Source organism: Lissotriton helveticus, chromosome 2_1 (genome assembly GCF_964261635.1).
Source record: "Lissotriton helveticus chromosome 2_1, aLisHel1.1, whole genome shotgun sequence".
Lineage (NCBI taxonomy): Eukaryota > Metazoa > Chordata > Amphibia > Caudata > Salamandridae > Lissotriton > Lissotriton helveticus.
In genome coordinates, this window is record NC_136059.1 from 197,462,694 (window position 1) to 197,478,226 (window position 15,533).

Sequence of the window (15,533 nt, forward strand, 5' to 3'; positions counted from 1 at the left end):
TATCTCTAATCAGATTTTCGATAAAGGTCCATCGTGCCCACATTGGTGGATTCAGGCAGCCTAGTAATTCTAATGTTGTTCCGCCGGGACCGGGCCTGTGGGTCCTCATTCTTGGCCTGTATCAGCGCTCAGACCGTCTCCATATTTAGCTTTTTTCCAGAGACGTCACTAAGACCATTCTTGGCAGCAGAGACCCTTTGTTCCAACCACCCATCCTAGTGTGTTTCTTCTCCAGCTGCGATGACGTATGGTCCAGGCGATGGTTCACAGCTGCCATGGTTCCCTCAGCAATGTGGTCTCCAGCGTGTATAGACGATCCACCTGCGGATCTTTCTCCGAGCCGGCTTCTGGTGCGCTTTACTAGCTTTACGCGCCTCAAACGTGAGGCAAGGCTGTGAATTGTCAGTCTTCCCCATCATTAACCGTGAGTCCTGGGAGGCCACCCACGGTATTGGGGCATGTAAAAAGGGCTGTGGCAGGGAACAGCTCCTCTATATCCCACCAAGGCGACCCAGAGACAAATTGCTGCACTCCAATACCACTCTCACAGACTCCGTCTCAGACCACCAGCATGGGGGGGCCGGATTCCACATAGTGTAATAATGCTCAGGGCCCACTAAGCACCCCCAGATGATAACCACAGGCTATATGACCTGGAGCCTGCACTGTAAGGTGTAAGGCAAAGCCACAGCAGAATGTGGTGTCAAAGGAGCAGTTCAATCATCAGGACTTCCTTCAGGTGCAAGAGACCCAGCCAACGCTATTTTCCTCTCCCATGCAGGGCCGCGGACTTAGATAGGAAAGGGGCTGCTATGTCCGCTCTCCGCCCAGCTGCACCCCACTTGTGCTTGCTGTGCATGATAATGGCGGAGGCACACCGGGCCCCGCAGTCAGCTTCTCGGATTGCCGGATAAAGCAAGATGGTGCCTCGCTCTATTGTGGGGCGAGGCACCAGCACCAGGAACTGCTAGTACCACATTACAGGCTACAGTGCTAATGTGGTACAGTATCAAAACATTCACATCCCAACCGCACCCCACCCACACCGCCCCTCCCTCCCTCCATTTCCCTCATCTACTCTCCCCAACAATCTAGTTATTCATAGTGTCAACATGAGTCAAGCATAGAACTAGCTGTAACATAGTGAGCTATCACCATCGTACACAGTCTGATCCTGAGAAATGCTAGAAAGTGCGAGTGTCTCGTGACATGCGGGGTCATAGTGAACAACCAGCATTTGAGTTCCCACGACGGCTGTAGCTACTCGTCAATCTCATCTTGCGTTACCCATTCCGTCCCCAGTGGGTCTCCGTCCTCCTCCTCCTCCTGATGCGCTCTGAGATAGGCCAGCAGCGGGACCCAGATGTCTTTAGGGCTAGACTTCAGTGGCATTTGTTCCGCATAAGCGTGTAAGTTTTCTTGCCATGTAACCATGTCGTGTATCCACCCCTTGAACTTGGGTGCTCTGCCCCTGCCTCATCGACACGCTACCTGGCGCTGTGCTAATAGTATGCCCATTAGGAGGAATTTCCCGTGTGGGGTGTGAATGTCTGCGACTAGACCTAGTAAGGCTGTCGTAGGGAGGGGTTCAATGGTCAGTCCTAACCTATCGGAGAGCCCTGCAAAAATCTCCCCCCAGTATTCAGCCACTTTGGGGCATTTCCAAGCCAAGTGTATAAAATCTGCGGGACTCTGCCTGCAGCGGAGGCATCTATCATCTTACCGTAAGCCTATCTTGTGCAATCGGGCAGGTGTGTGGTAAAGTCTGTGCAAGAATTTGAAGTGCAGTAAGCGGAGCCTGCTGCTCAGGTAAGCCTTGTCCTGACTTCTAAGGACACCCCTGCACCTGAAGTTCTTGGCCTTTGGGAGCTCGACCGACTGTGTCCCTACGTGCCCGAGCATCAGTACCTACCTGGGCAGCTGTGGGTTTTCTTCGTCTGGCCTCCTGGCCAGAGCCTACAGCCTTTTATTGAAACTGATCTCCATTTATTTGCATTGGGTGCCCAATGCTTTTGGCACTCTTGAGCCAGCCGCCTCTGTTCCGCTGAGGGTGCATGTTTGGTGCTGCCCTGTGGCCTCCCCCAGAACTTGCATAAACCCCTGGAGATTGACCCCAGACACCGCATCTTCAAACACCCCCAGCCTCCATTGGTTAACATTGGGCACCCGACTCCGAATTTGAGCTCTGCACCTGGCCGCCTCTGTGCCGCTGGTGGTGCAACATTGATGCTGACTTCAACCTTGCCTGATGTTGACCACAATCTCTGACTGCGGATATGTAAGTAGTAATCTTACCTACAAAATTGCATTCTTTTTTTCCTCCATAGTTTAACATTGCTGAACTGAAAATTGCACTGTATATTATGAAAACCATACTCCCCTTTGAACGCATATCTTGGTCTTAAACCTAGAAAGAAGCTTATATTTCTAAAATTGGTGTTGATCCCCTTTTTGAGTTGTCATTTATTAATCACTGTGTGTATAACCAATATCTTACATCTCTGTGATAGGACTAAGGCTGCTCGACCACAAATAGAGCAGTTTGGTTTACATTGAGCCCTGTACACTTACAGGGAAATCTCTTCATTCCTTGCACGATATAAGCAATTGGTATATCACATGGCGAGCCAGCTTCCTACAGCAACTATAAAGTTGAATTGATAAAATTTTAATTGGAAATAGCATCTAGAAGCACAAAGCACCAATTTTAAATCATAAATTTGTAAAGCACTGCAAATCAGCAATTCGGGTCTCAAAGCGCTGAAATGTAGGCACGGGGAGATTATATGATTTACCCAATATCACAGAATGTTGACACCAGCGCTGTGACTCGAACTTGGTTCCCACCGTCTCTGAAGTTCGCAGCTCATGCTGTTATGCCACATCCTCTCCTTTGATGAAAGTCAATGGTCTCTGTAGATTGGGACCTAAGAGCATTTTGTGTTTGACCACAGTGGAGTGTAGGTAGGATACACCAACCAGTTTCGTCCCAGCCAAAGATTCCACCTTCTGACTTAGTCCTTATATCCCAATAAAAGTAGCAGGAGTAAATTTTTGAGGCCACCATGACCTCTGGTGAGACCCGGAGACTCTTGAAAGGGAGTGAAGGTGCGTTGATTGTTAACTTTCTAAGAGAAGGCACCAGCTTTAGTTGCAAGTTAGTATAAACATCTCTGGGAGTAATTACTTGCAGTGCACCAATTGCCACCTACCTTGATTTGTATGAGAATGAGGAACCCTGCTTAGAAGCTAAAGAAATCTTTAGTTCCACACTCAGGAGCAAATCACGGTTGATGCGGCTTACGAGAGACGCAGGATAGCCTGATCATCTCATCAGCTCGTCTCCGCCTGGCCCCTTGGTAGTCTGCCTAATCTTGGATTCATCTTGGGTCCTGTAACAATGGTTCGAAGGTTCTGCATTGTAGGATACTTACTGATAGGCATAAACATAGAATAATTTCTACCAGCTTATGAGGACCCCATAACACTTCTGCAATATTTTCGGTGCTATACATGTCAACAGAGGCGGACATTTTCAAAACGTCCCATATATATGTCACGTCCATAAAATTATGCTGCTAGCACTTCCACTTTCTTTATCACTTTTGGGTTAAGTAAACTCACCCCTCCATCTGAATGTTTTAAGTTGTTCACACGGAGTGTACACAGAATTGTCTACTAATGTTGCATTCCTTATGCTCTGGTTTCTCTGTCTAGCTCAGGGGTCTCCAACCAGTAGCTTGTGAGCTACTGTAGCTCTCCAGTTTGATGATAACAGTTTTTTTGGCTCTCAAACCATTCCAGAAACATATTCAAGGGAAAAACTTATGAATACAGACAGACAATACAACTACAATGTTCTACCTGAACAAACAGGATGGAACAAGCTGCTCCACCCCTCCCCCCTCTCCCCTTGAGCAAACTTGCACAGGAAATCTGGCTTTGGGCAATAACCCAAAAGATCAGTCTACTAACAGTACATCTATCAGGGACAGACAACAGTACAGCAGACCAACTGAGCAGACCGAACAACTGCTCCCACGAATGGGAGTTGAAACAGACAACGGTGCAGTATCTATTCAACATCTGGGGAACTCCAGTGATTTACCTATTTGCAACAATGCAGAACAGGAAATGCCAAAGCTTTGCCAAAGGGAAATGCATTTTCACTCAACTGCTCAGACATTTGTTTACACCTTTCCACCAATACCGCTTATACAAAGAGTGCTACAAAAAGCAAAGGAACCAAGAACAAACATGATTATCATTGCTCCTCACTGCCAAGGCAGACATGGCACTCAACTCTTCTAGAACTATCCAAAGGAGAAATGATCAGAATCAAAGAAGAAAGACTTGCTTACGATGCAACAGGGACAGCTCTTTCACCCAGAGCCAGCAACGCTACAACTCACAGCCTGGTGCCTGAATACACAGAATTTTGGCACCTCAATCTACCGCTCAGAACCATGGATATTCTAAAAGAAGCAAGAAAACGGTCAACAAAATAATGTTATACAACTAAATGGCAGCGATACACCACATGGTGCATCACTAACAACAAAACTAATTCTATCAATACACAAGAAACCGTTATTACATAACTTACTTACCTCTTAGACAGCAGCATCAATTTTTCAAGCCTCAAAGTGCACCTTGCGGCAATAGTGGCATATACGAGAGGAAAAACATGCAAAAGCTTTTTTACAAGAGCATTCATCAAGATTCCTAGAAGGTCAAAAAGAATAGCTCTAAAAACTGCTCCTTTACCTACATGGAGCTTAAATACAGTTCTTTGAAAAACGATTGACAAAACCCTTTGAGCCCATGCATAGAGTAGATCTCAAACATATTACTCTCAAAACAGCCTTTCTCATTGCTATGCCATCACTATGAAGCGCGAGTGAACTGCAAGCATTAACTATACAAGAAGAACCTTACCTACAAATCCTAAAGGACAAAGTAATCTTAGATACCACGTTTGGTAAGAGTTGTGGGTTCGTTTTTAAGTATAACTTAAATCAAAACATTCTACTGCCAGTTTTCTTCAAAGACTCGAAAACAAAAGCAGAGAGAAACCGTCATACCGTGGATGTAAGATGGGCTTTACTGTATTATTTACAGAAAACAGAAAAAATCTGGAAAACAAAGCAATTGTTTATTGCTTATGCACATAAGACAGGATCTGCGGTCACAAAAGCAACTATTGCAAGATGGATAGTACTAGCTAACCAATTGTTATGCCAATGCCAAACAAGCATTTACAATGCAATGGTTTTGCCTTTGTTAAAGTTAGAGCTATTGGCATTGCTCTTTTTTTTATTTATGTTTTTTTAACATAAATAAATGGCATTGTCATTTACAATAGCAGGGCAGGGCACAGGGAAGGGGGACGAAGGAGAGCTGCGGGCTCAGGGAAGGGGGGGCGAGGAGAGACGAAGGAGAGCTGCGAGCTCTTGTTGTAATGCTTGCATGGATGAGTTGGTGGATGTATGGATGGGTGCATGCATGGATGGGTGTATGGATGGGTGTATGGATAGATGCATGGATGGGTGGATGGATAGATGCATATATACAGCCAATCCCTCAACAATTTATGCAATCCACCAACCCATCCAACCAACAACCCATCCATGCATCCACCCATACATCCATGCATCATGCATACATCCATCCATCATGCATCCATCCACCCACTGTGTCCGACTCCGACCCCTCTAAATAGAACTAATTTTTTCTGTATATAGAGATGACTGTATTCACTAGTATATGCAGTAGAGGGGGGATGATTGTAACGGAGGGCAGATTGTCAGAAAACATGAGGCCCAGGGAACCACGTGGCACTTCAATGTGGCAGCATCTAACGCAGGCCATGGACCAATGAAGCATCGCTGTCCACGTGTGACCGCTTCAATAACTGGCCTTAAATTATAGAAAATGAACGTTTGTGTTAACCAATGAATCCTGCTGCTTTTCAGTTTATAGGCAATGACGACAAAATAAGTTCCGTGCTCCTTTGTACATGCTATGTGCATCAAAACCTAACTCGGTACCTTTTAAAAGCCAATCACGCGGAGCCACAATACATCTGGCAGCCAATGAGAAACAGACACCACCCACACTTACACCTCATCCAGCATTCCGATCCATTTCATTAGCATCACGGAAAGGGATGGGAGGTTGGTCCTTGCGAGCAACTGAAACTACAAACTGCCCATTCACCCCCATCTCGACCCTTCACCACCTCAACACACCGCTCTAAGCAAAATGCGAATAACACCTCAACAAACCAACAAATGAAGAACGCGGTTTGAAATCCCTCTATTTAGGAAAACGTAAAAAGTGCATTGGAAAGCACTACACACATATGGTGCGGCTGATAGCGGGAGCTGGCATGGGAGGCGAGGCCGCAGTCTAAACAAACCCTGGAGGAGCCCGTAGGCCTCACGGAGAGCGGGAGGGGGGGTGGGAACGGGAAAAGACGGAAAAAGGACATGAGAAAGGGAAAAGACAAATATAAACAAAATGCTGCTTACCTGATCGCTGAGCCCGGCGCCTTGGCCGACCCATCACCACAGCAGTCTGCAATATTCACTAGCTCGGGGCCAAATGTGTGCTTTAATTAGAGGGCTTACTGAAGCAGAGGATAAACCACGTCTACAAGTCCACCTGGGGCTCTTCCTTCTCTCCACGCCAAACGATCCATCGAGGCAGGCTCAGGTGGGACGAGCCTGCTGAAACGTAGAGGGAGAAAATACCAAAATGTTCTTTCTAGAAGAATGAAAGGCCGTGCAGCTGGCAGGTGTAAACAACGCAGAGCCTTTGTGCAGCTTCTCAGCTTGCAGGCTGCAAGGATGGCCAAGCAGACCGTGTTCGTGGTTTATCTGCAACAAAGGCATGCTATGCTGGCAGACCGGCAGCTCCGAGAAAGGTCACTTCACATTCCAGATAGGGATGGAACAGAACGCTGCAGATATGACACATCATTCTATCTCGGGACAAGCTGGGAACCAGTGGCAGGCCCGAGAGAAGAGCCTTTCAGGTCAGTATTTCCACAGTTGGGGCCTGTGTCATAATCCTTTGACGGGAAGGCAGCAAAGAAACCCAATTTACTCATAAAGGAAAATACGTATACATCCATGACACAGCCTGGAAGGTCTGCACGTTGTTTGTGTACCAAAAGATGTTTTTATTTACAGCAGAAAACTGCAGATTTCTTATTTTAAACAACGGATTCCACGTGTTGTCACCATAGAAAACAAGCACTTGCGACATTCGACAAAACAACAAAATGTTCATGGAGACATCAAGACGAAGGCAAACATTGGCAAATCCAGTAAGTCTGCTCTTGGCAAACCTGCAGTTTTTAAGCAAACATTTGCAATAGACATATGCACGGTGCACATTTTGTGAAACTCTAGGACAATGGGCCCGGACAAAGCATTCACACCAGCTAATCTCCCTGATCCCGTCGTTAGCAGAATGACATAAACATATACTTTGCCTCTGTGAGAGGCCCTGGCCACAGGCCCCCTCCCTGGACGAGGGCGCGCGGAGAAACGCCGGCTGCATGACAGAACGGCGCCCGGAGCCAAAGGAGATGTGCAGAGCGTCAGCGCGGCCCCGCAGTGTAATATGTAAACAAGGGGGCGGGGCTACACATAAAAAGGTGCACACTCGATATTCTAAAACAAAAGTAAAGCAATACACTTTCAGACATGACGAAATTGTGCTGAGGCACCTGAAGGCAGGGTGTATACTTTCAATTTCTTTTTGGGGGGGATGAAATGTATTATTTGTACTGTCCCTTTTCTGAAAGCTCCTCTAAAATCTACGCTTTGTTTCTGCTATAAATAACTTTCCTACACGCTGTTAATACCGAGACCACTGTGTCTCAGGTGTCAAAGCAGCAGCTTTGGAGAACTATATAAACAAACACGTCTTGTTGTTACATCGGTCACTGTGCTCCGTGGTGGAATGAGGGACAGCCGTCGCTCCCCCATTTCACATGGGCAGACCAGGGGGGGGCAGGAACGGCGACAATGAAAACAAAGCAAGGCACGGACAACGGAAGGGGGGGCGGGAAAGGGTAATCAAAAGGCAGAGCACTCGGGAACGGACACACGGGGAGAGGGGGGGCGGGAAAGGGTAATCAAAAGGCAGAGCACTCACCTGGACTTCTTGGAGCAACGAGAAGTCGACGGGCCCCGGCGCCATCTTTGGTGCAATGACAAAAACATGACTTGAGGAAAACAAAAAAATAACCCCGCCCACCGCCGCATGACTACGGAGAGGGAACGCGAGAGGGAACGCCCATGGAAAAAATCTCGAACGCCCCCGAATCTGGTCCGAGATTGACGGACAGAGCCTTCTCCCAATGGCTAGCCTCCATTTATGGAGCTAGCCAATGGGAGGAGGGGGCGGATACCCGACCCCACAGAGAAAAACATAAGATTTTGCTAGCGTATGCGTACTTCGTACGCATTGGCTAGGCAAAACCTAAAAAGGAACTAACATTGCAACCAACAGCTCACTCCACGAAAGGAGCAATGCTGGCATTTATGCCCAATGTGCCCACTGACTCCATTTGCGCGCAGCAGCAACATGGGCATAATCACACACCTTTACAAAGCATTATTGTTTATTGTGTGAATACACAAATGAATAAGGAAGCTCAAATTGGACAGAAGGTGTGTCAACACTTGTTTGCAAGGTCTTCCTTTCACCACAGCCTCCCAGACACTGGAGAACCCACTGCATAATCTGATACACAGCATGTGAATCCAGAAAAGGATTCACGCTGCAAAACAAAATGGTTACTTACCTGTAGGAGTAGTTTTGCAGCTTGAAGAATTTTCTGGATTCACATGCGACCCACCAGGCCTTCCCTAGAAGGAAAACAAACAGGCGGGAAAGCAAAGGACTACAACAGTATTTCAAAACCATTCCAAGGATTACAAAACATAATGAAAACAGAAAAAAGAATCCGTAAATGGCCACCACGCAAGTCGACCTCCAGGATACCGTCTGACGACACACAGGGTGCGTACCTGGCACCAAATGGTGGTCGACAGCGACCACAAAAAAAGACAATTCCGGACCCAACCACTAAATGGCAGAATGATGCACAGCATATGAATCCAGAAAATTCTTCAAAAACTACTACTGGGAAGTAACCATTTTGTTACCTCTGAGTAGCTCACCTGTGTATTGGCCCGCCTATTCAATTAGAAAGCTTTTGCTTGGTTGAAATAATATACACATATAAAAAAATGAGATTATACAACAATCCTATGAGTTTCATTGAACATGAGTAGCTCTCACTACAGAAAAGGTTGGAGATCCCTGGTCTAGCTTTACTCCCTTGTTGTTGGTTTCTATTGCCTTCAAGAGAGCCACTTTTTCATTGATCTTTGTCTTTCTAAGTTATTTTTCATTGCATTTGAATTGTAGAAAGAAAGGCGCAACTCATCTGGGCACATCACACAATGATTTTGAAAATATTGTCTTATTTGAAGAGCTAATATTTTCAAATGTTCCAATAACCACGTTGTGATAAAGCATGTTACATGTTATCAAAAAAAGTGCGATGAAAGCAGGAGTAAATTTACATTGTAATGTTTCCAGAAAGGAGATACTTGTCATTTCTAGTCTAAGGACTCTTGGATTTTTTAACTTACTTTACGTAATTGTGTCGGAGCCATTTCTTAAGAATCATTTTGAAAGAGAAACCAATCTTGTTTTAAAGTAGGAGTAGCTTCATATCATATCTCTTCCATCTAATCTGTTCTAGACATTTTGCTGCCTCCTCTAAAAGCACCGAATGTGGCCTTATCTGCATGCCAGTACCATTTAGTCACTAAAACAACATTTAGTTTTGTTTACTTTAATACTTTGTAATGTTTTTTGTTTCCCAAACTCTAGGACCTTTAATCCTGCAGATTATTCAGAACCAACATCCAACGATGGCTATGGGATGAAGTCTGAGGCTTGGGATATTGGCCCAGTTGATGGTGATGATGGAACAGGTGAGAGAACATTTGAGAACATTTTCACATAACCAAGCAAATCAAATGTTAATCTGTAACTAAAGAATTTAAGTAGCATTTGTAGTCTATTACTGAGATTCTAAAACTGGAGGGCTTCTCCTTAGTTGCATACAATTGTTAGAGAGGATTCTTCATCTTGGAAATAGACGATCGATATCTATTCACACACTTCGTATTTGGAAGCATCACAAGTGGCCTTGCATCCTTAAAAGAGGTTTCCTGCTTTGCCAATGAAAAAGTTTCCGTACTTGATAGAGTGAAGCTGTGGGAGAATCAACAAGGTGTACTGGAATCCCTAAGTGGCTCCTAGACTGGTTACTTCTGGTTTGGATTGCTGGCATTTAAATTGCAGAAATACCTTTATTGTTTTTAACACTCCTCATCCCCATTTCAGCTGCCCCCTTCCAGCAATGCTGATGATGTAGAGATAAAGATGTTATAGAGATCACTGAAAGAGCCATTAATAGCCTTTTCTCTGTGAAGGCATGGCTAAACTGGTGTTCTGCCTCATATGATAGTTGCTGATGGTCATAAATGTAGAATAATCCCGCAGCGTGCGAGGACCCCAGAACACCACTTTTTATAATCTAAAAACATACTCCTTGTCTTTGATTTGATTGCTGTCAATTTCTATATTGCTGAGGTAGATTAAATAGGTTTGCCCTTTGCAAAATTGTTGATGTTTTACAAATCCAGTGTTGCAGATAACCTTACACCACCTAGTGAACTCTATTAGGAAATAATCAGATTTAGCATTGAAAAATCCTACATGTAGGAGAGTAGGGTCTGCAATCCTATGATCACCCAGATTTTTGCTTTTTGCTGCACTGGTTTACGACTTTCCCTGGCTGTGGGCCTGCTAATCAGACCCACAGCCTAGCTGTTCTCTCTATCCAAATTGTACTCAGGTACTGAATTGGCACTGGGCCCTCTCTAAGTCCCTGTACCCAGGGCTGAGGTGCACCCAGAAGTCTCCCAGGGGCTGAAGCATGTATTGTGCCACCCCTGGGCTGACTAACTAAACTGACACAACTGGCTGCACGACAGCTGGGGCAAGGTGGTGTAATCACCCTTTGCTTTAGATATAGTATACCTATATCTAACCCTAAAATGGACACACAGATCTCCTATCAGTCACTCCTATGGCAGGCCTTAACAATCCTGAAGGCAGAGTGCTTGGAATCGTGTGAGATGGTGCTCTGGCATGAGCTGAGCCTGTCTGCGGCTTTCGGGATCCATCCCTTAGCCGTTTCCATGATATCGCATACCATATACTCTTAAGTGCATTATAATCCTCGCGGTTATATGCCAACTCTGGTATCGCTTTATCAAAACATGTCGAGTAAGGTGTCATACGAATTGGAATACTAACCCCTCGCCAATTCTGGCGACGGGGTTAGCATTCCACCCTTCTAGAGGGACACGACATGTATGTAACCTGTAACCCCGGTTAAAGTCAGACATAGCCTCAGCTCCACAAAATGGATGCTGCCACCGAGACACAAGTCTGCCCTCCTGCTGCTGGGAGTCCTCCCAGAGCAGGAGGCAAGGACAAAGGGTTTCCTGCCAGGGGCGGTGCCAGCACCGTCCCAGAAAGGGTTTTGTGTATTCCAGGTAGGCAGGGCTACAGAGGAAGGTGACTGCAAGTGGCACCCCGGTGCTCACTGTGCATAGGCCGGCTGAAACCAGTTCCAGGGGCACTCCAGCCCCTGGCCTGGGGAAAGCCCGCCAAAGGAGAGGGGTGTAACCACCCCCCTCCTGGTCCCACCCATAGGGCAGGACTTAGTCGCGTGCCAGCCCCCTTTTCCCAGATAAAGGTAGGAGCAGGCCCCCTTCCAAATTAGATCATCTTTGGAATCAAGACACGACTTTCTACGAAAGGACATCAAGATTTCTTCTTCAAGATTCTCCCTTGTGGCTAAGGAGTAGTCACCCTGCATCCGCAGGCACCACCTTAAAGAACACTGCGGTCTGCTGCAAGTCCTTCCTCCGGAATCCGACTGCGCAGCTCGACGAGAACCGGCTTCCCTGGCACCTCTGACCTCTACCCACCTCTACAGCCAAGCTGAGAACCGTGGGTGCGACGAGACCTCGAGGGACCGGCCATCTTCAAGACTGCACGACTTCTCTCCAGCACGAACGCCGAGGGATCCTCTGGTGAGTGCTTTGGGGACCGAGAAGCCCCGACCCTGAGCAGCTCCAGCACCGAAGTCCAGCCTCCCAGCACCTCCACGATCTGCGTGGGGCCCTTCTGCTTTTTGCTGCTCACCGCGTTGTTTGGCTACTAGCCCGCTGGCTTGTGGCCTTCCTGACGACGCCCGACGACATCACTGCTGCTGGTCTGGTTGCTCCAGACTGGCCCTTGCTCCCTTCCAAAAGAGGAGCACCCCGGACCCTCCTGGTCCACTCCAGACGCCATTTTAGGTCCACCGCGTGGGCTTGAATTTGCCAAGACTTGTTGCCCCAATCCTGGGTCCAGCGACGTCGAGAGCATCATCCATCGTGGGACAGCTCGTACCTCCATCCTGGTCGCCGACAACGCCTCCTGGTCCGTGAGACTACAGAGCCCAGCAGCGCCCACTCACCTGACTGCGGTGACTTCGCCCGGTGCCATCCTGGTGCCCACTTAATCACTGGCTAGTGATTCAAGAACTTGGTCCCCTCTGCTTTCAGGTTTCTTCTTCCCTGATCCAGGCTTGGATCTCTTCGAACTTTTCTTCACTGGCCGCCTGCCAGCAACTTCTTCTTCAGGCTCCTGGTTCGTCAACGAGGAATCCCGACGTCTTTTCAGACCTATGCAGCCGCAGCCCCTGGGCTAGGTAACTTCGGCATTTCGGTGCCCCAGCATAGCCTCACTATCCAAGGGTCCAGATCCACTGTCGTTTTCGACCTACCTAGTCGGGTTCGCCCGAGAACAGTAACTTTGTGAGTTCTAGCTTCCATAGGCTTTTTCCCGCCTTACGCGTGAGAGTTCCCACTCTGCACGTGGTGTCCCTAGGCCTCCTGCTCCTAACCTGAGTGTTTAGTATTGTAGGCCTAGCGTTTCTAAAGCCTCTGAGAATTGTTACTTACCTGCTAGTAATTTGCATTCCACTTTTAGAGTATATGGTTTTTCGTGCCCCTCGGGCATTTGTGTAAATTGTGCGACTTAAAGTATTTTTATAAGAGTTTTGTTGTGTGCTTAGCTCCCTGTCTCATAAAGAGCCAGGGTAGTCTTGTTATAAATAAATACACTGTTTATTTTCATAACAACTTGTGTGGTGTCCTTTCACTGGGTGTTCAAGGGGTAATGTGATGGTAAAACAGCTGGCTTAACACGCCCTCTAGAGTCTTAGCCTTAGACTGCTCGTATCCATGCTACTAGGATAGCTGGTCTATAAGGTTGACTTACAACCAATCATCAATAAGGGTTGTTTGGACTGATATATAGTGATCACTAGAATAGTGAGCACTGCACATCAGGCCAACTTCTCACACTACATAATAGAAATATTCTTGAAGTGAAAAGAGGTCTATTTGGTCAAAAGTGAACATATTTAAAAATATGTAATGCTCCTTTAAGAAGCAAGCAGGTTCCATATCCCAGCATGCTCTGTACTGACAGTTGTATCATAGCATCACTTTTTTTCTGGCTCATGCTGTGTGGATCTCTAAACAAATCAGGGATTTTTACTGTAATGTTTTGATATGTTTTCCTTAGAATTGTTTAACCTAACTTCATTCAATATCTGAGGAGTTTAAAATCTTTTTTTATATATTAACCTCTTAGAAGGGCTATTCTCCACAGATGTCTTCAATTTTTGTGAAGTGCCCCTTCCGTGGGAGGAAGGAGGCTGCCCCTGACCCTTATTCCTTGTATGGTCTGTTTACCTTCTCCTGCTCAAAGAATGTAAGCTTCGTAAAAGAAACAATATCAATGGGCTGTGAAGGATTTTGCCTAAAAGGGAAGCTAGAAGCTGTTTGGTTAGATGAAGAAGGAAGGAAATAAATTGCAAGCTAGTCAGATAAGTCTACCTCTTCTACTGCATGTGTGCACTATCAAGGCAAGGACTCACAAAAGGAAGATCTTGGAAGCAGAAGCTGCTTTGACATCACTCAATATGTCCGAGATCACCATTTGGCTTAACAAATCAGTGTTGAAGCATACTTTGGCACTAATGCCTTTGATGAAAGCTAGCTCTGCAGTACGGATGATGCTATGGGGACTCAATCAACCAAAAGACTCCTCTGGTTCCTTGCTGTCTGATGTCAATCCTCGCAATCTGCCTGCTAAACATCAAAGGTTCCTGCTGCTGAGGCAGTTGACAAAGTCTTAAGTTTCCACCTTACCTTCTAGGTACTTTTTCTTGACCACAGATGTCTCCGGTTCCATCGGGTTCACCTAAGATGGTTTTTCCTGCAGTCTTCAGGTTCCACTTGCACCCATAGACTGTCAACATAGACTAGTTATGGTTCATAGACACTCCCCATTGTCACCTATCAGGCAGATGCATTTTCCCCCCAGCACATCCGACAACTCGGTCTTGGGCTCTGAACCATTGTGTTTCTCCAGTTACGTCCCATCGATGGCAAAAGAGGAGGACACCATCCACTTCCTGAACTAGGCATTATTCATCAGGCGTATCTTGTTCTCCAACTTCATGTGCCTGCTCATTGTCCAGATTGCCATATGTAGATCATATTGCCACCTCTCAGGATGTCCTCCTAAGGAGACCAGTGACACTGTATACAGATGAAGGCCTCTCATCTGCCATCGTGTAGCTTTGTTCTACTTCAAGGTCCGTTTTGCCTTTGGTTCCCAGCTTTACAGAGTTTGGAGAAGAGAAGTTCTTTGCGACTATGAAAAAGTATTGACCTTTCGACCAGGACTTAGTCTACACCTTTCAGGGACTTACACTGAGCTCCATCATAGTCTTGGCAGCCAGGAAAGAATGTCTACCTCAGAAGCCACTATTTCTCCATGACAAAGAGAGCAAACCCATTGATGCAGTTGTGGAGCTGTAGCAGTAACATTGAAAACAACTAGCGCCACAGCCTTGCTATAGCAATACAATAGAATCCTATGGAAATCCCTAGTCACTTATGCTGAAGGGTGCCCAAGAGATTGGATGCAAGACCTTGTGGAAATCGTACGAAGACTGCTAGTGCCTCACATTTGAGTATTTCCATTTTTGATGATTGGCAAATCTCAGATTTGCCAATAATCACATTTTGCCACAGCATCTCCCTCAAATGTGCCTAATTGCTGTGAATACAAGTCTTGAAGCCTGATGTGCAGCTTAATATTCTGAACCTGCCATTCATGCGATGAGTTCAGTTTGGGTTCCTCATGGATGATAAAATGCAGAGAGTTAGGGATGCGGCTGAAACTTTTAAGTCAGTAGGATTGGTAGAAAAGAAAGAAACGTCACTGTTTACACGCAGTGACCTACTTACCAAGCAAGGCTGAGCATTCAATCCCCTCTGTGGTCACATCAGCCTCAACTG

General features: G+C 46.3%; 1 protein-coding gene across 5 annotated transcripts in view; it reads left to right on the top strand.

The window, feature by feature from the left end:
- The window catches only part of UBAP2 (ubiquitin associated protein 2), a 1,803,012-nt gene that overhangs the window by 469,426 nt on the left and 1,318,053 nt on the right, over positions 1-15,533 (top strand). For all 5 annotated transcript variants that reach the window (XM_078674719.1, XM_078674718.1, XM_078674717.1 and 2 more), the window contains exon 8: positions 9,922-10,025. In XM_078674719.1, coding sequence (XP_078530845.1) covers positions 9,922-10,025 — 104 coding nt within the window. The remainder of the gene's footprint in view (positions 1-9,921; positions 10,026-15,533) is intronic.